This window comes from Bison bison, unplaced genomic scaffold (assembly GCF_000754665.1).
Source record: "Bison bison bison isolate TAMUID 2011002044 unplaced genomic scaffold, Bison_UMD1.0 scf7180017864491, whole genome shotgun sequence".
Taxonomy (NCBI): Eukaryota; Metazoa; Chordata; class Mammalia; order Artiodactyla; family Bovidae; genus Bison; species Bison bison.
In genome coordinates this window covers 5,193,681-5,215,695 of record NW_011495050.1, presented here as the reverse complement: position 1 = coordinate 5,215,695, position 22,015 = coordinate 5,193,681, and the positions used below count along the sequence as shown (strand labels likewise).

Below are 22,015 nucleotides of genomic sequence, written 5' to 3'. Positions count from 1 at the left end.
GAAATACTGACTTGATGAGTGAATAACAAAGGGATAAAGAAAGAAAAGAAAAGGAGAAGGTAAAGTGAGAACAGAGCAGCCTGGAAGCTACAGTAGCTTGAGGACAAATGCTATTTGCGGAGGAACTGCTGCTGCCGCCTTTTACTGCTTGCTGGGGTCATTAACGTGTGCCCCAAGCCCAAAGCCCCCACGAGGACTCTGCTGCGGGACTCTTACGACCATTATTGCTGCCTGTGGGACTAGTAGCCTGCCACCTAAAACTATGTGCTCAAGGTCCTCACCCATCCAATTCTACAAAACAGAAACAAGACAGATATATTTCTGCAAAGACCACTGAAATAGCTGTAATCCTCTCACCATTCAAGGAGGAGAGAAAGGTTGTCTGTACATTAAAATGTCTGTAGGTTAAATATTAGAGAAAACAAAGGGTGAATGTGCAGAGGGTGAAAAGAGGGGCGATGCAGGGTTGCATTATAAACTCAGCCATTATATTGTTACTTAAGTCGAAATAAATATTGCCTTTGTTTTCAGAAATATTAGAAAGCATCTAAAATGTACTGAGTAAAAATTACTGATTAAAAAAAAAAGGCAGCAAATAATCCTCATGTTGAAACGGGATAAAGATATGAAAAGATCAATCTAAAACTGGTAATAGGTAAGTCTTGGAGAGTAATCTCAAACAGATAAAAGTTTCAAGAGGTATGAAAGTTTCACCTAGAGAGACGAATACAAAACAAACAGAACACTTCACTCTTAATAAAAAGGGCAGTTTGCAAAATACAATATTAGCACCAAAACATCAAACCTAACTATAATTAATCTATCAATCTACAAAACTTGCAGGTCAGATAATATATTAAATTGGGGGAGTGAAGCCAGGTAACACTTCTCCTGGGTAAGATAGAAAGCTAGCTTTAAATGTGATGATTAGGACAATTTTTAGTAAAACAGAAACAGCAAGGATCTTTGGTTACACACTAACTGTGACTTTTTGACATTTTAATTAGTGCCCAGACAGTTCATTTTTAATGGTTATTATCTTAAAGTTTAATAATGAATTCAAATATCTATACCTAATGTCATTGTGGTTCAAAAAAGTAAGGCTATTTTTATTTAATTAAAATTTAAACCACTGGGAATAGTAATTTAAGGATTACATTTTTAGACTTGGGAAACAGGAATTTTAAATACTATTTAAGTATTGTATCCACCTGTAATTTTCAAATCTTAAAGTATTACTTTAAGTCTGCACAAAATTTGAACAGGTTTTACTTGGCTTCTCTCCAAACCATAGCACTTACGCTTCAGGGACCAAGGGAGGGTACAGTGTAAAGCGCTTTAATTTCTTAAAGCAGAAAAATCTTTTCCCTTGACCACATTTTCAATAGTATATCCTTCCACGCACAGGAGTTTCTCAATTCACTTAAAAAGCGAGGGGAAAATCCTAAATTTTAAAACACGAAGTAAACACAAAAAATATTTTTCAAGCTTTTAAAAAGAAGCAGACTTTGCTCCTACTCTTGTATTTTAAAATCTGCAGACACCCAAACTGGAAGAACGAAAAAGGCATACAAACATCAGGATTGAGGCTTTATATCTGGATTTTACTTCTCATATTCTAATCACCTTAATAAGCCAAAAAAACTAAACATATAAAATATGGTTAAGGTTATTAAGTTAGTTTCAAATCACAAACCGTAGCTTTATGAGTGATCAAAATAATTTAAGTAAGCAATAATCTAAAGTTCATTACCCTGAATATTCAGCAATAAATCACTCAGTGTGAAGGATTTAACATTTTCAAAACACCACCGTGAATAACCACCAAGCATCAGTACCCTGGAGAACTGCGGCATAAGTCAGAGGACAGAGTCTCTCCAGTTACCTGACTATACAGTATTTCATTGAAAATGACACATATATGAAATAGTTTATTAAATATTTAAGATTTATTAAGCATTCTATTTAAATACCTATTAAATATTTTAAATAGAGCTAAATGAAGCAAGGGTCCTGAGTTTCTATAAACAAAGCACTCAACTACCGTCAGGCATCTTTTTATGTATTAAAAGAGCCTAGATGTCAAAGACAACTTCACTACCTGATAGAAAATCAGCAACAAAATTTGAAAAATACTATCAAGGGACATAATCAGCTCTGAATAATAAAGATGCCAAATTAAATATATATTAAATAGTTTGTTCTTTGTTTCTAGAGATGCTTGTGTTATATATGAGGGCCTCAAAATGTGAATAACTTAAACAAACTCAGAAGAAATAACTCCCTTAAAAATTACTTAAAATGCAACTGATAATCAACTTTACCTCCCCTGTAACTGTAAAGTCATCGCTCAAAAGGAATGAGTAGCTCATATCTGAGGGTTGCCATCATTTTTTCCTTTTCTCACTCTAAACTTACATCAATTCTATTTCACAATTCTTTACACACTTCTCTCTCCCACCTAAAATCTTTCAAAGCAGTAACTAGATTTCGTATCTGTATCTTTTTCACCACCCACTCAATGTAATTTGCTGGATAAAAGCTGAAAAGAAATTTTTTCCTAAGATATCTGAAACATTTTTATCATACCTCCTCCACTTAATGATCTGAGGCCACAAAGTAAATTTGCTCCTACTTCTCCAATAAGTTTCAAAACACACTCCAATATGGTCTACATAAACCTTCAATATTTCTACCAAGAAAAGTTCTTTGGGAGAAAAAATAAAGCAATAAAAGAAATGGGTTTTTTTTAAAAACTAAATTTGTCAAACAGATCACAGTGATCGCTGACTGTTCATACAGATAGAAGATAATACAAAATAATAACTAAACATCATGTCTTTTCACAGAATGTCCCCATCGGTCTGAGAAAGTATGAAAGGCTTTCTCTGTTCTGACTCAGTGCTTTCCTGAACTCAAAAGCAATACACAGCTGAAGCAGTAACCACCGGCTAGGTTTAAAGCCATGTTGCCCTCACCCTGTGGGCCGCAAGCAAAGGAGAAGGTGAGACTTCAGGAAGCAAGTAATTAAGCAGAGACTTTCTCCAATGTAAACTGCGGCTTAGCCAGGTAGAAAGTATGGAAAATAATGTAACTATACAAACCCACTCTCTCCAAATCCAGTGATACCAAAATAACACCTATGCCTTGAAAAATTACTGTGATTACATTTCATTTTAATTACATTTTGGCCAATCCATACTTTAGTCTTTAAAAAGTCTGTTGAAGGCTACACTACTACCTTTCTTTTGGAAGCCTGATGATAAAGTGATAGTGTACGGCACAGCGTTAAGTAGTGTTTCTTGCTCTAACACTAAACTTGAGTAACAAAAAAGAAAATAATTTTCAAGTGCCTGAAAATAAACAGAAAGGTTAAGAGCTCTGTGTGTGTGCACACTGCTTCACTGTGTGAAATGACTTCAGTAATTACAGTCAGTACAGTCTCAGCTAGGCATCAGCTCACTCCCCTGACTCCATTTTAGTAGCACAATAGTCTTCATGCTTCATTTCTCTAAGAAACTTATTTGAAGGCCAAGGATCATCCTTTGTGACTGACTTAACAGGAGCAAAATTTTCAAAATTGTCTATTCTAAATATGAAAATTATGGATTTGGCTCTGATTCAGAATAAAGTAAGCTTCTTATATCACCTGCAATATTATATTGATTTAGTTGACTGAAAAACAAGACAGTGAGTTATTGGATCTGTGTTTAATTCACTGCACTTTATAACCATATTTAAGGAATTTGATTGTATAAAAAGTATCTGAATCTTATCAGATGAAAATATTTTTCCCTTTTAGCAAGCCTCGGGTTGCGTGTCTGAGAAAACAAATTAGTCTCTAGTTCTCCTAAGCTTGATAATAGTGCCCCCTAATGGGAATTTTAATATGAGTTTTCCTACTTAATTTTTAAAAAATCATATATTCTCTAATATGAGCACATTATCTCTCTAGAAAGTAAATTCTGTAACATAAAAGTGTATCAAGATTTAAACCATTCAAATGAGAGTTATCACATATGCCAAAAAAAAAAAGAGTGAAACTTCACGCCAACAGTTTCTTATTTTCTGAATCACCTTATTGTAACATAAATCCACTGTAGCACTACCCAAAATGTTAACCTCAAATGCAAATTCTCCTTCAGCTATGTTCCGAGTATTCAGTAAGTGAGCAATTAATATGTGCTTGATCAATCAGATAAAAACAGGTTCAGAAGTGAGTTATTCAGAGTCACACAGATCCTAACTATAGAGCTGAGATTTCCACCTGAGTTTTCTGGCCTCATACCACTGTCTTTCCACAATGCCTGGTCACAAATCTACAACCATAAGTGAAAGCCTTCCTTTCCTACTACCTACAGATGCATGTTGTGAGCTCAGTCAAAGTGTGTCTGACTGACTCTTTGCAACCCCACGGACTGTAACCCGCCAGCTTCCTCTGTCCACAGGACTTTTTAAGCAAGAACACTGAAGTGGGTTGCCACTTCCTCCTCCAGGGGATCTTCCCTATGCAGGGATCAAAACAGCGTTCCCGGTGTCTCCTGCATTGCATGCAAATTCTTTACCATTGAGTCATCAAGGAAGTCCATTATCTACAAACAGTTCTCCCAAATATCAGTAATTCAATGTGTGGGTTTTTTTTTTTTTTTTAAAGGAAAAATGCAGTAAAATTAAAGCAAAACTACCATTCTGATATTTCTAGGTGCACCAGCAAAATACCCGATAATACCAGCATTTTCATTATTGTGCCCACAAACAGTCTAGACCGATTGTCAGCGTCAAGGGCAACATCTAAAAGAAATAAACAAAAAGCCATCAATTCATGATAAAAAGAACTATCTAACTTTATGAGTGGGAAAAGAATAAGAAAAAGATATATATAAAAAAGAAATGGTCAGTTTTTCTTAAAGAACTAGACAGTAAAAAAAAAAAAATTCAGGCCAGGTACCCGTATGAGCTCTGTCACAACTACTCAACTAAGCCGCTGTAGCAGGAACACAGCCACAGAAAATACACAAGTGAATGGGCACGGCAGTGTTCCAAAGAAACATTACAACCGGGATGGCAGGGGAGTCTGGGGGAGAATGAATACATGTATATGTATGGCTGAGTCCATCTACTGTCCCCTTGAAACTACTACAACATTGTTAATCGGCTATCAGTTCAGTTCAGTTCAGTCGCTCAGTCGTGTCCGACTCTTTGCAACCCCATGAATCGCAGCACGCCAGGCTTCCCTGTCCATCACCAACTCCCAGAGTTCACTCAGATTCACGTCCATCGAGTCCGTGATACCATCCAGACTTTTCATCTTCTGTTGGCTATAGTCCAATACAAAATAAAAATTTCAAAAAAAATTTCATATACAAAAAGCAGGCCCACAGACCACAGAATCTCTAGTTTACACTGGGCACAATAACAAACCAAAAACAAAAAAACAAAAAAAAACACACGACAACGCAATTCAAAATATGTAATCACTAAAATTATTAAATGTTTGGTGAGTGCTTTACTTCCTTAGGGTGAAAGTCAGAGCAAAAGATCCTTCCCTGAACAAACATTAGTTTTAGCAACCATAAAGCAACAGAAAAGCAGTAAGCAAAACAATAGGCCTTTAGCATGATTTAAAACAATAAACATGCACAACTGTAATGGAAAAAATTAGCCTTTATCAAGTTTGATAAAAATCTAATGGTGACTGCATACTAATGTTCATTAAGATAAATAAACAGATTAAATGAGAGAATCTAAAACTCAAGAAGAAATACTGGGCACTGCCTTAGATTTTTCACATATATAAGAAAAATGGCAAGTCCTACTAGTTTCCAAATTAGCTTTCCTCACCTGGAAAATGGAATGAATAAAGCCTTCAACTATGCAGAGTAAATGATTATGGAAAATGCACATTTAATACACAGCAAACAATGTCCTGTAGTATTTTTTATTATTTAATGCTAAATTGAAGTCTGTTGCTACCTCAGTGTTATTTTTAAATGAGCTTCTTAAAGCATATTGTAATGAAAAGGCACACAGGCCAATTATCTCAAGTCCATAAGAGAAGTTAGCATCCAATGATCAAGATCTTTGGTCGGTTCATCTACCATAATTGCACTAAACATTATTTCTTGCTCACATTTCAAATTAAGTATTTTAGGACTTCCCTAGTGGTCCAGGGGTTAAGAATTCGCCTGCCAATGCAGGGAACACAGGTATAATCCCTGGTCTGGTAAGATTCCACATGCCACGGGGTCGCAACCACTGAGCCTGTGCTCTAGAACCCATGCTCTGCAACAAGAGAAGCCACCACAATGAGCAGCCTGCACACTACAACCACTCTGTGTAACTAGAGAAAGCTCACACACAGCAATGAAGACCCAGTGCAGCCAAGAAGAATTCATTAACAAATAAACTGAGGATTTTATAAAACAAAATTAACTACTTGAGAAAACCACGAGACAATGTAAACTATCCAGGAATGGATTCTGCTTCCAACTGTGCCACTAACAGAGAAACTGAATAATTCACTTCAAATGAACCTCTTAGGCTCACTTATAAATCAAAGAAAGTATGCTAGCAAGCCATGGTCTTCCAATCTAAAATAGTTATTACTGAATTATAACTGTGCATCTCTAGATAGGGTGGTGAATATGGGAATCAGTTCAGTCGCTCAGTCATGGCCGACACTCTTTGCGACCCCATGAATCACAACACGCCAGGCCTCCCTGTCCATCACCAACTCCCGGAGTTCACCCAAACTCATGTGCATTGAGTCGGTGATGCCATCCAGCCACCTCATCCTCTGTCGTCCCCTTCCCCTCCTGCCCCCAATCCCTCCCAGCATTAGGGTCTTTTCCAATGAGTCAACTCTTCGCTTCAGCTGGCCAAAGTATTGGAGTTTCAGCCTCAGCATCAGTCCTTCCAATGAACACCCAGGACTGGTCTCCTTTAGGATGGACTGGTTGGATCTCCTTGTAGTCCAAGGGACTCACAAGAGTCTTCTCCAGCACCACAGTTCAAAAGCATCAATTCTTCGGCACTCAGCTTTCTTCACAGTCCAATTCTCACATTCACACATGACCACAAGAAAAACCATAGCCTTGACTGGACGGACTTTGTTGGCAAAGTAACGTCTCTGCTTTTGAATATGCTATCTAGGTTGGTCATAAGTTTCCTTCCAAGGAGTAAGCATCTTTTAATTTCATGGCTGCAGTCACCATCTGCAGTGATTTTGGAGCCCAGAAAAATAAAGTCTGACACTGTTTCCCCATCTACTGCCCATGAAGTGAGGGGACCAGATGCCATGATCTTAGTTTTCTGAATGTTGAGCTTTAAGCCAACTTTTTCACTCTCTTCTTTCACTTTCATCAAGAGGCTTTTTAGTTCCTGAAATCTATTAATAAAGGATTAAAAATATCTGTCAAAACTAAAGAAGCCTAACTAAGAAGCCTATCAGTTCAGTTCAGTTCAGTCATTCAGTCGTGTCCGACTCTTTGGGAATAGAGATATCCAAATACTGCCAGAATAGACTGAAGAGAAATCCCAACCATAATCTTGTGTTTTACACACATTTAATAGGCATATTATAGCCGTTCAAATGAAACAGGGAGACTCTGGCTGGCTTAAGATGAAAAAAAAAGTTTTTTAAAAAATTCAAATACTTAAGTGCCTAGAATAAAACAGCCTTGGTTAGTTTCTAAAAGTACTACTTCAATTAAAAAAAGATGTGCAGACCAAACTGCAATATCAAGGTATCAATCTCATTAAGAATATACTTTGTGTTACTACACGTTCAAGGTACTATGAGGACATGAAGTCAAATGAGATAACATTTTACCAAAGTTAAAAGTGATCAATGAATGAAAGGAATTTAAAAAACAATCACATTTACAATAGCATCAAAAAGAATAATATACTTAGGAACAAACTTAACCAATGCAGCAAAACACTTGTATGCTGGAAATTACAAAACAGTGCTGAAAGACAAAACAAAAGGAAAAGACATCCATCAAGTATTCATGAACTGGAAGATTTAATACCTTTATGCTGTCCATAATACCCGATGTGATCTACAGATTCAATACAATCCCTATCAAAATACCAATGGCATTTCTTTTTTTTTTCTTGCAGAAATAGGAAAAAAACTATTTAAAATTCTTATGGAATCTCAAAGGACCCTAATAGCCAAAATAATGTTGAGAAAGAAAAACAAATTTGGAGACTCACACTTCTTGATTCCAAAACATATTACAAAGCAACAATAATCAAAAGAGTACAGCACTAGCATATAATTCCTAGAAGAAAATATATGGAAGAAGCTTTGTAATACTAGAACCTTCAAAATACTGGTCTTGGCAATGATTTCTTGGAGATTACACCATAAGTATAGGAAACAAAAGCAAAAATAGACAAGCTGAATTATATTAAAGCTTCTGTGCAACAAAAGAAACTCCAAAAGTGTGAAAGATAATACCTGCAAACCATATGGAGTAAATATGCAGAATATATAAAGAACTCCTTCAACAAAACCCAAGAAATTAGCAAAGGACTTGAAAAGACATTTCACCTTCTAAAGAAGACATAAAAGCAGCCAACAAGCATATGAAGAGGGGCTCAACATCACTAATATTAAGAAAATGTAAATCAAAACCACAATGAGAGACTGCCTCACACCTGTCAGAATGGCCATCATCAACAAGACAACAAATGCTGACAAGAATGTGAGAATTCAGACAACCTAATTTTCAACTAGATTAAAAAAAAAAAATCCTTTAGGATGCTGACCTTGGCCTTTGGTAGGATCTTTTTAACTACTATTGGCCTTTGCTAACAAAGCAATTACACCTGCAGCACAAACATTCTGAAATGCTTAAGGAGTATCTTCTTTCTCAAGTAGACAACTCATCTCTTCTTAAACAGTAAGTCAAAAAACTACAGAAGGAAATGGGTGTGGGACAAAGCGACGATTTCTGTCCTTCAGACTGTAATTGGTAAGCTGCTTTCACAATGAGAAATCAGCACAGCTCCTATCCAAATTATCAGAATCACAAATCCCGAATAACTAAAGGCCAAACTAATCAAGTTTTTGATAATATAACTTCATTTCAGAGAATCTGTAGAATCTTTTTCAAGAGACTGAGAACTAGGTTACTCTGATGAACTCCTGGTAACAATTATGAAAGGTTATGGTGAACACTGGATCAATAACCATTTGTGTGAGTACCCTTACCTTCATCAAAGTCAGCATCATCTTCAGTGTGCTGAGGGAAAGGAAAACAGTTGGTAATCTCAAGTCGATCTTCTACAACAAGGCCCAAAAGCACTCCTTGAACCACCTCAGTTCCTTGTCCTTCTTCCTGGTAATGTTTGATAATCTTTAATACCACCTAAAAGAAAAAAATAGAAGTTTAAATATCACTCTTATAGTTTACACTTCCTTTATTTCAAAGACAAAATAAAACTATACTGATGAACCCACAGTTATATGACAGAACTGACCAAATTTCTTACAAACCATTTCCTTTACCCTTACATAAAAAAAATCTTACATAGTCTAAATGTACACCTGAAACTCTTAGAATTTGAAGATGTGTCAAAAATGTCCATGTGGACTTCCCTGGTGGTTCAGTGGTAAAGAATCTGCCTGCCTATGCAGGAGACCCAGGTTCGACCCCTGATCCAGAAAGAGCCCACATGCCATGGAGCAACTAAGCTGGAGAGCCACAACTACTGAAGCCTGCGTGCCCTAAAGCCTGTACTGTGCAACAGAAGAAGCCACTGAGATGAGAAGCTCCCATACCACAACTAGAGAGTAACCCCCACTCACCACAACTAGAGAAGGGTCCATGCAGCAACAAAGACCCAGCACAGCCAAAAATAAATTAAAAATAAGCAAATAAAATTATATTCTAAAAAAGTCCATGTAGAACACTCACAACCTTTAAGTCAAAGATGCATAAAGGTCTGGCATCCAAGAATTCCTTCAGTTGAATCTAACATTACCACTTCAACCTGAGACTATTACAGAGAAAGTGACCCCGTTAACCTTTGTTAACAGCAATATCCTGTCACAAAAGATAAAAATATCAGTAAGACACAGAGATAAAGATATCAATTATCTGAACATCTAAATACAGAACCCTCTGACATACTCTCAACACCTCAAGACGGTTCCTGGACAGAGCATCTCATTAATCAGAGGAAGCAACAACAGGAACATGTATCCAAGAACTTGCTTGGTAACAGAGAACATAACGACAGCCCAGGCACCAGCACTACCTAATTTTTCTCAACAATAAGGATATACCAAATAACCTCTAATGGAATAGCCAGCTCTTCTATTTACTCTCTCCTTTAATATTCCCATTAAAATGAAGAGGTACACTGCATGACTGAATAGGCAATTAAAAGTTCACAGTAACAGTCATAATCAATAATAATTCCTACAACATGGGTCTCTTAATTTATTAATGGGCTTTGAACAGTGCTTGGCACATAGTATTATTAACAGTAGTAGTCTGTATTATTCAGTACAAGGACATGGCCTGAGACTAAAGGGTAATACAGTCTAAAATACAATGGAAAGCTATCAGAGGGAAAAATAAGTCTAATAACAAAATGGGAATTAGAGTTTTACTGATTAGTGTTTAACTTAAAACAAGTATATTATTGATAGAAATAAATCATCAGTAACCAGTTAATAATACAGGTTACAATTATTGAACATCATGTACCAGGCAGTATTCTAATTATTATACCTGTATTATCAATCATGTAATCCTTGTAACTACCTTAGGAGAAAGCACTATATTATACTCATTTTACAAATAAGAAAGCTGAAGCAAAGAAAAGTTGAGTAAATGGCTAAAGATCACACATCCAGGAAATGGCAGAACCAAGATTTAAACTCCAAAGCTTATGGGCATATTTTAACAAGATGATTCTCATATCAGCAGCTTAATTATTAAAACCATGAGTTAGGAACAGACATGAAGCAAAGACTCTGTGATGAATGGACTCAGAAAGACTTTACACCAGTTTAAGATCCAGACCTAAGAACAGCAAGCAGTCAGCAGGGAAGAGCTCAACACAGAAGGACACCAACTAGACTGGCAGACCTTCAACACTGTGAAGTGGAGAACGTGCATAAGCCTTACACATTTCTGTATAAAAGACCTCTCCGTTTCTTGAAAGGCACAAAAATAGGCTCTAGGGGTCATGCAGGAAGAGGAAGAATGGTTTCCAGCTCTAGCATTTATTAGCTGTGACCTTGGGAAAACTATTTAATCTTCCCAAGTCCTAGATTTCTGACTTGCAAAATGGAACTGTTTCACAGCATTACTTAAGACTATTAAAAATGAGAAAACTGTACAGTAAAGATGTCACACAGGATCTGCCCTGAAATAATGCTCAATAATCAGTATTATTGACTTTATCAATAAAAAGAAAACTGTTTAATTCCCATTCAACTTAACTTTACCAACAACAACCATTTTCACAATTAAAAAATAAAAGAAACATCGGTGACTAAGAAGGGCTAAACAAAACTGATAAAGAGTTATTACAAACACACCTATCAGCTTGCCCAGGTTACCTAGTTTCCTGAATACTGAACCCTATTAATGAACCACAGCTGAAATCAAAGTAAATGAGAGATGCTAGAAGATATCTGAGCTCAGTGTATATCTCTGCACCAACTGATTCCTAACAGCTGATTCCTACATGTGGGAAACGGAGTACTGATGACTAGGGCCCAGCACAATTTCACCAAAAGCCAGACCAAAATAACTTTATTTCCCTTTATAAAGAAAATAGAAGTGAGAAAAAACAATTATTATCTTTAAAAATGAATTAGCATAGTTCAAAAATAGCTTATACTGAAACACCGTCTTACTTTAAACAAAGTAAACTGGGAAGGGGTTGAGAGCAAAGTAATGGAACGGCACGGCAGCCTGGTATGCCTGCCCCAAGAGTCAGTGCAATGTACACAGTATCCACGGAAGCGCAGTCCTCCAAGTAAGAGAGATTATCATCCCGCTCTTTCCTGCATCACTGACCTGCTACAGCCAGTTCTCTACAATGACCAAGAGAAAAGTTACCAGGAACAGTATTCACCTGAGTAATGGAAAAAGCAGTGGTTTAACTTCATTGGCTAAAGACAATCAACATGAATAAGTGTACCCCCTAAAGGACTAATTATAAGAGAGAAAGTTTAAAACCCTGTGATGAGAACCAGTTCAATGAATTAAACTCTCTCTACAGGCTGGGGACAATCACAAAGAGCACTGTCCAAACAGTGAGGCAGCAGAGGATGTGTCTTACTTTGAAAAGCAAAGTAAGGACCACAGGTGAGTTTCAGGAAACAGGGTATCCATTTTAAGGATGAATTCTCTCTAGCATTTCTGGGTGACCAAAACAGAAAGCCATAGGAAAGTCCTAGTGATCATTAAAATAATTTCCAACTCTAACATTTATGATCTTGCCAATTTAATAAAGTCGAATATAATAAAGCATTCAGAAAACAAAAAACTTTTAACAAAACTAAGCAAACTCATTCTTCATTTTGACATTTTATAGCCTTCCTATTTCCCGCATACACACTAACATCTCAATTCTTTAGTTCAAAAAAAAGTAGTGGAATTGCATTACAAACTTCAGAGGACATTTAGATGTCAGAAGGAAATTCTTGAGCAGAAGCAACCCATAGACACATAGGCTTCTGCTACTCTATACAAATAATGAAGAACTTACTGTATCTAGAAAAACATTCCATAGATTATCGGTATTTATGAGTAAGACAGAATCCATGTACTGCCCATGGTCTAGATACTCAAAATGTATTTGCTAAAGGAATGAATGGTAAATACCGGTCTATCACTTTTGTCAAAAGCACTCCACTAAGTGCCTCAAATGCAGTTACTCATTAAATCCTCACAATCCCTCTAAAGAGTCAGTAATATTATAGTCCCATTTTACAGAAGAGGAAACAGATAATCTGACATAGATTTATTATAGCAGGGAGGTGAGATCTGACTTCCGACACCAAGGTATATTTAATTACTTCACAATAACTGAGTAACTTGAGGCTTCAAATAGGTTTTTTGTAACAGAGCTGAAACAGAATGTGGTGGCAACAGCTCCAGAAGAAGTCTCCATAACAAAGTTGTAGAAACAGGGTTACTATATGGAGTAAAAAAGTTCAGTGAAGGGTTTACAGGGACAGGCAGCAAAAAGACTGACGGAATGGTGCTGGTGGTCACATTTTTTGTGCCCTAATCACGAGATGTCTGATAGCATGAACAACTGCCACTGGTTGTGTAAATCCTTCCATAACTAAGTGAGGTTCAGCTCTGTACTTCAGCGGCACTGTCCTCACTAAGCCACAAGATGGGAATGTTCCACCACACAAGTCCTGCTCTAGTCCTGCTTACTGGCCTTTCATTTTCTCTCCCCCTAACCACTCATATGCTTCTGTCCACAAAACAGTGCTGACAGACTTTTAATTAACCCTGCTTATTGATATCATGCTCCCTATTCTTAAAAACAAGATACATGGGAGTTTAATAGCTCTCCAAACAAAAGCATACTCCTCTATTTTGTTTATAAGTGTCACAAATGATCCCACATGCTCAGGAGCTCTGTATCATTTGTTCCTAGCTTATCAAAATGACCAGGGGAGTTTTTTTTAATAAGTGAAGAGAGGTCTTTACTCTGGTGACATATTACAGCCATCAGTATTTTAAAAAATACAGATGCCTGAAACCCAATCTCTGAAAATCAGAGGTAATTAACCTGGCCTGGGGCTCCTTATCCTGTATTTTAGGGTTTGGAGGGATGTGGGATTTCTTTTTTTTTTTTTGGGGGGGGGTGGTTTCTATTTTCATTTTCATATTCTCCAGGTGATTCTAACATCCTGCTGCTGCTGCTAAGTCGCTTCAGTCATGCCCGACTCTGTGAGACCCCAGAGACGGCAGCCCACCAGGCTCCCCCGTCCATGGGATTTGCCAGGCAAGAGTACTGGGTGGGGTGCCATTGCCTTCTCCGCCTAACATCCTACTTCATTCTAATTTTTAATGAGGTAGCATGGACCAGCCTTTGTTTCTGTTCTAACACCTCAGGTGATTGCAATGAACTCAAATGATTAAACCACAAGTCTTCTTTGTTTAAGACTCCTTGTGTTGCTAAAAACTGGGTACACTGAGAAATACAGATCCAAGAATGAACCTTTTATTTACAAAAGCATAAAGAGAAACTTAAGCCCTAATTGGAAGGATCTCCACAGTAAAGAAATGAGAGGAAAGATAAAGTGAGCAGTCCAACTGAGAAGCACCCAAGTGCCCTATCAGAGTTAAGACTTATTCTTTATAGCTTGACCCCCTAATCTACAACTACTTATGAACTTGTGCCGGCCAGGTTACTTTATCCTTTTTATCAGTGGGTAAATGAAAAGTCTTCTATAAATTATGCCCTAAGGGGCAGAAACAAACTAACCAGCGGAATCTGAAATTACCAAATTCTTCTACACCTCCCTAACACTGTCATATTCTGGGTCTAAATGCTTATAAATAACTTCCCTGATGTGACCTACACAATCAGTGTTGTTCTTGGAATAGGTCAGCAGTCTTTAGAACTACCTCCTAGCTTTCTGAAGTCTGCATCTTCTCAGGATGGGCAAATCTTAGTAAAGAATTCCAACTTGCAGGACAGTAAACAGATTTCCTGTCTGCTGAAAATACCTGTAAGGAATAAATTTTTTTTTCCTTACTATCATTTATTATTCAGTGTGGGCAATCTGAAAAAGCAAAACAGACTATCTGTAATCTACAATGAACAAAATACTATTTAAGTGTCTGGCATTAAAAAAAAAATGAAAACCTAACTTTGTCCAAAGGCTAAAAGCAACAAAGGATTTAACTTCCATAACAGAAAATATTTTTATTATAAAGTATTCTGTATTTATTATAAAATACAGAAAGTATTTTATAAGATAAAATATAAATAACAATCTAAAATATCCAAATAAATTATACTAGAAGTCAATCAACTTAAACTTTGAGTTAGTTAATAAGCATGATGGGTAAAATCTTCCATCCTTCCTAGAAAAGGAACATTTAACAGAATCTCTAACCTAAATCACATCAAAAACTTTCAGTTCCATATCAGGGAACAATTAAACCTGGCCAAAATAAAGATTATGCTTTCTGATGAACTGGAGTAATTTTCTATCAAATATGATGTCTACAAAAACCAGTTACTATAGAAAAACTTGAAAGCCCTGCAGAGAATCACCAGAATTCTACAACTGTCATTTTCTTTCATTCATTCATAATCTGTTCACCCAGATACTTCAGTGATTTCCACAGGCCAGTTTTACCTCTGCCAGGCCCTATGAATATGAAACCAAATCAAATACATAAGGTCTTTACTTCCATGGGACTTTTAAGAACACCAGTTCTCAAATTTTTTGGTCAAAGGGCCCTTTTAACACTCAAAAATTATTGTGGACCTCAAAGAACTTTTACATTGATATTTCATACTGAAATTCAAACCAAAAAAATGTTCAAAATACTTTATTCACTTAAAAAAATGCATCAGACACTAACTTAAATTACGACATTTTCACACTTCTGTAAACCATTTACCTTTTCAAAAAGAAATTTTAATCAGGATAAAAGAATGACATTGTTCATAGTTTTGTAAATTCTATTAATGTCTACTTTAATAAAAGACAACTGGATTTCTCATTCTGCTTCTGCATTCAATCTCTTATATAACACACAATGGAGCATCTGAAAACCTCCATTAGACATTCATGAAAGAATGAGAGTAAAAAAGATGAATAATGTTTACTCATTATTACAAAAATAGTTTAAACCTCAGAGAGTGCTGGGGGTTCACACTTTAAGAACCACTATTTTAAAATGAAAATTAAGAAAGTTAATGTGCTTATAGATTGTTTAAAGCACTAAGAAAAAGACAGAGAAACGTGCTGTTAAGCTGGGGCGATCTGGTAAAGGCCTCTCTCAGATGACACCTCCGCCGAGGGCTGATGAATAAGCACTCAGCCCTGTGAAGACCTGAGTGAAGAGAGTATGTGTTAACTATGATTTTAAATACTAGTTTAGCAAAAGAGACACAGATGTATAGAACAATCTTTTGGACTCTGTGGGAGAAGGCGATGGCGGGATGATATGGGAGAATGGCATTGAAACATGTAAATTATCACATGTGAAACGAATTGCCAGTCCAGGTGCACTGGGATGACTCAGAGGGATGGGATGGGGACGGAGGTGGGAGAGGGGTTCAGGATAGGGAACACATGTACACTCATGGCGGATTCACGTCAATGTACAGCAAAACCAATACAATATTGTAAAGTAAAATAAATAAATAAAACTGAGATAAAAAAATACTAGTTTCAAAGAATACTAATATTTGCTTTTCATAAAATATACAAGTTGTATTTTAAGGGTACAAAAGGGCCTAAAGATAGACGAACAGGAGGGCAGCAGGAATACACTCTCAGGCTTCTGCTAAAAGTACTGTTACACCATTAAGAAACCCAATCTGCTGGCAGACACAGATACTACTGCATAAGTCAAAACTAATAATTTCACATCGTTTTTGTTGATGAATTATGAGTCAATATATTAATAAAATCCTTTCAGAAAAGGTTTGCCATGACTTTTATAATCAGCAGTATTTCTAAGAGCAGTGTCAAGGTTATTTTACTTGGTAAATATATGTCTATGAAGTTACCACCCAAGATTCCTCTAATGAAAGTGGCAATTTGAAGTTCAGAGTTAAGAAGCAATTTAAGAACTGTCTCTGGAACTTTCAGGCCTATGAAGTACCTCAACCTTCTCTATCCTGTGTGCAGGTAGAAATGTGAAATAAACTGTGTTTCTGAAAAGCTTAACTAGCCAACCAAGCTAGAAGAGAGAACTCACAAACCAGAGCATTAACTCTCTGAGTTAATACAGCAATATCCATAGGTACATCACACTTAGATACAATCCCCGAGAGCAAGGAGCTGGGTTGCAGCCCAGTTTCAGTCCTGGGTCAGGAAATGGGGTGTTGGCCTTGTTTGACTCAGAAAAGTGGAAACTGAGATCTTTCCAAAAAGCTAGAGCTCCCTAAAAATTGTTGGTGGGAAGGGAGAAAACAGTAATTGCGGTATCTTAATATTAAATATAAACTTACTATATAACCCAAATTCTGACTCCTCAGAATTTACCCAAGAAAAATAAAAAATATTCACACAAAGATATGCTCACAAATGTTCACAGCAGTACTATTTGTAATAGCCAAAACCTGGAGGCAAACCAAAGGTCTACTAAACACAAATGGATAAACAACTGCATATCCGTTCTGTGGAATCCTGCTGCTGCTGCTGCTGCTAAGTCGCTTCAGTCGTGTCCAACTCTGTGCGACCCATAGATGGCAGCCTACCAGGCTCCGCCGTCCCTGGGATTCTCCAGGCAAGAACACTGGAGGGGGTTGCCATTTCCTTCTCCAATGCAGGAAAGTGAAAAGTGAAAGTGAAGTTGCTCAGTTGTGTCCGACCCTCAGCGACCCCATGGACTGCAACCTACCAGGCTTCTCCATCCATGGGATTTTCCAGGCAAGAGTACTTGAGCTGGGTGCCATTGCCTTCTCCCTATATGGAACTCTAGAAAAGGTAAAACCACAGCTGACAAGTGGTTGCCTTGGGGCCAAGGTGAGTGGGAAGATACTGAGAGCAAAGGGGCACTAATAACTGTATAACTGTGGTGCCCATAATACAATTTATTTACAACTATTAACACTAAAGTTCATCAAACTTTACATTTAAAATGAGTGGGTTTGGACTTCCCTGGTGACACAGTAAACAGGAATCTGACTGCCAATGCAGGGAACACGGGTTCAAGCCCTGGTCCAGGAGGATTTCACATACCGGGGAGCCACTAAGCCCATGTATCACAGCTAATGAGCCCACGTGCCACACCTAGTGAAGCCTGCTCCACACGAAGAGAAGCCACCACAATGAGCAGCCCGCACACTGCAAACAAGAGCAGCCCCTGCTCACCCCGACTAGAGAAAGCCTGCACACAGCATCAAAGACCCAGCAAAGCCATACATAAATACATAAAAAATTAATTTAAAATGAGTGAGTTTTATCATGTATAAACAACACCTTAACTTTAAAAAACTGGACATACTTTTACAAAGCCTATTTGATGAAGAAACAATTCGTATGTATCCACTCCAAATTTTATTCTTAATTTCAGAGTTCAAAGATCCCAAGGAAGGTCCAAGAAATTAGATTAAGAACCACTGCTACATTCTGACATATATACACATATAAAATATAAGCTCAAGTTTATAGTAAGTCTAAATAATCAAAATAAATCTGTATTATTTTAGAAGCCAAGTATAATATGTAGACATTTTCCTTTAAAGTATTTTAGAATTTAATAAGATTAATTAGGTAATTAATATGTTATTTCAGTTACCCAAAAATATCTGTTTAGGAAAAACTAATTCACCACAAATTGGATGTTTAAGTGTTTACAAACACGCACACATGCCCCATCAAAAAAAAAAAAGCCGTCTAAAATCCACACTACCCAAAATTCTACATGAACAAGTATACTTCTGCAAGTGCATAAACACTAGAAGCAAACATTCAAACCTGAAGGCTGCAAATAACTAAGAGAGACCTAAGAAGTTCTTAAAGTCATATGCAATATTCTGTGTGTATGTACCTAAGGGCATGTTCTTGGAAAAAAGATCCATGGCATTTGCCAGATTCCCAGAGGCCCAAGACATACAAAAAGTTAGAAAGAGTTTTAAAAATTAAGTAGTACTAAAAATGTATTATATACATGCCATTATGCATTTATGTTTATATGAACAACGGTGTGGAAGGACATACCTTTTATGAACTTTTATTTTATTTATTTAGTTCTAATTACTTACTTAGTACTAAGCAAGTATTTGTTTTTAATTCAGAAAACACCGAATAAAGAAATAATTAAGGGAAAAGATTTTAATCTATAGCAATCATTGCAATTTACTGCATGGAGTTGCACAAAGAACTGATTTAATTTCCTTTTTTGACAGTGCTACTGAGTTGATGGAATGCTATGGACATAAGGTATGTCTTGATTTTAGTATGTTCTTTAGGGTATATTAAAAAAATATATGAACTGAATGAAGCATGGTTAAGTGGCTTTGAAAAAGGGAGCAAAAGGAAAAATCCACACACTATAAGCCTGAGCACCTGCTGACTTTAAATTCTAATCTCTTGCTGATATAGTTACTCCCCAACTCAATTCACAGATGTCGCTGCACACACATATACAAATTACCAGAAAATACCCATATGTACATGCTATCAAGACGAAAGAGGTAACTTCTAGATATATAGACCAGTTTTCAACAAGCAGAGAGATCTGTTTAAGAGAAGTCTAACCTAAGCTAATTATAAATCAGCAAAATATCAATTCAAACTTTGCACAAACTTATCACAATAACTCTTCCCTAGGAAAAGCAGTAGGTTTCCCACTGTCTTTGTAATACACATAAAAAGGATCTGTTGAAAGCCCAGTTTAAATGATTCGGGACCAAACTAGTTTCAAATTGTTGGAACTACACCATCGATCATTTTTAACCTTCCTTTACAAAGCTAAGCTCATAAAGAATGCTCAGAGGTTACAACCTGTGTTGTGCACCTAGAGTCAACAGTGAATCCACTTGTTCATCTTGTTAAAAGAGTTCACAGACCAAGAAATGCTGACATTAAAATGGTTTACCATGGAATCGAATCATAAAAAGTAAATCTAGTGGTATTTAGCAATTACAATATTATTGAGATGCTGGTTATAGGAAGATGCTATTATATAGAATAGGTATAAAAGTCACTAATTTATAACTGTGCTTCTCAAACTACAAGTGGCAAAGAATTCATTTTCCTCCAGTCCACCTCAGACCAAAATTTCAGTGAAAGAATAAAAATTATTTACTAGAAAGAGAAAACAAATTTAACAGACGTAAGAGAATACAAGCCCAGGGATCACAAGCCTGGCTACATAACAATATTAAACTGCTGTCAAAGCTTCTAAAGACCGAGTCTCAATCCCATGCTTATCTCAGGCAGACCAGGGACAGACAGGTCAGGGACCACACCTCACACCTTCCAACAGCACTGGTTTACAGGCCCTGTAACATTAGGAGGTACAGTTCTCTCCCAACTTCAGGAGTGGAACATTCAGAGTTTATAACCAAACACTTCCTAATTTACCTCACTGATAATGAAGTCTCTCAAAATATAACAGCACCTCAACAGATATGAGCTCTAAACTGTGTAGCTATCAAATTCATAGCTTTCCCCAACTCTTGCTTGCTACAGAAGCAGACAAGCACCTGCTGGGTTCTGACCACTACCCTTAGTTTTGATTCTATTCCGAACATTGTATTTTTTAAGAAAGGTAAAAAACAAAAAACTCATTTCAGCAGCAGAAGCCCACTTTGAATCACATGCTCTGTAAGACAGAGTTAAGATAGTGAATTATTATTGCGTAAGCCCAGCTGCATGTGCAAACCTTGATCTGCTGTCTTCCACTTATTGTCTAGTACACAATAACTCTAGAACTAATCTTTATTTTTGTCAGGAAAAAAATAATGCTCAAGTGAGAGAGAAAACTTTAGTAAAAGCTTAAAACTTAATTCTTGTAAGTACACACAAATGTGAGTTTCTGGTCTGTACAAACTGGAAAATCATACAGCATAGTTAAGCCTGAGCACTAGAATTCAAAATTAAATTTGAATGCCAGGTCTGGGGCCGTAGGCAGGTTATTGTATCGTGCCCAGGTTATTACCTGGGCTTCCCTGATAGCTCAGATGGTAAAGAATCCGCCTGCAATGCAGGAGACCCCGGTTGATTCCTGGATCGGGAAGATCCCCTGGAGAAGGGAAAGGCTACCCACTCCAGTATTCCAGCCTAGAGAATTACATGGTATGGGGTCACAAAAAGTCGGACACAACTGAGCAACTTTCACTTTCATTCATCACCTCTCCTGTGAAGATAAATGAGTCATTCAGTACCTATCTCACAGCATCCTTTGTTCAGTGTCTGATTCTGAGACCCCATGAACTGCAGCAAGCCAGGCTTCCCTGTCCTTCACTATCTCCCGGAGTTTGCTCAAACTCATGTCCATTAAGTTGGTGATGCTATCCAATCATTTCATCCTCTGTTGCCCCTTTCTCCTCCCACACTCAAATCTTTCCCAGTATCAGGCAACCAAAGTACTGGCGCTTCAGCTCCAGCATCAGTCCTTCCAGTTAATCAGGGTTGATTTCCTTTAGGATTGACTGGTTTGATCTCCCTGCATCCTTATGAGGACCAAAAAGTCATTCAGCCAAAATACCTAGCATACTGTGCCTGCTGCTGCTGCTAAGTCACTTCAGTCGTGTCCGACTCTGTGCAACCCCACAGACGGCAGCCCACCAGGCTCCCCTGACCGTGGGATTCTCCAGGCAAGAGCATGGAGTGGGTTGCCATTTCCTTCTCCAATGCATGAAAGTGAAAAGGGAAAGTGAAGTCGCTCAGTCGTGTCTGACTCTGTGCGACCCCATGGACTGCAGCCTACCAGGTTCCTCGGTCTGTGGGATTTTCCAGGCAAGAGTCCTGGAGTGGGGTGCCATCGCCTTCTCCAACACTGTGCCTACTAAAGCTCAGTGAATGCTAGCTACTATTATAATTACTATTATTACAATAAATATTTCAACCAATCTCATTCATTCATCCATTCATCTATCCCACAAATACTTAGTGAGTGACTAGAATATGACAAATATCCTCATGATGCTTACACTTGTCTCCTCAGAATGTTTGGTCTATTCCTTCGAGATCTTTTTCAGCATTATAAGAAACAAATATGACTTATTAAAAATCAGCCACCCGACACCAAACTTCCATTTTCTATTAAGACTTATAACGCACTTGTACCTAGAGCTTTATTCTTTGTTGTTTGTTATT

The 22,015-nt window shown here is 37.2% G+C and overlaps 1 protein-coding gene across 1 annotated transcript in view; it reads right to left on the bottom strand.

Annotated features, from left to right (window-relative positions):
* Positions 1–22,015, bottom strand: part of EIF3H (eukaryotic translation initiation factor 3, subunit H) — a 97,748-nt gene that overhangs the window by 58,012 nt on the left and 17,721 nt on the right. The window contains exon 2 of the mRNA XM_010863430.1: positions 9,224–9,380. Within this exon, the coding sequence (XP_010861732.1) occupies positions 9,224–9,380 (157 nt within the window). The remainder of the gene's footprint in view (positions 1–9,223; positions 9,381–22,015) is intronic.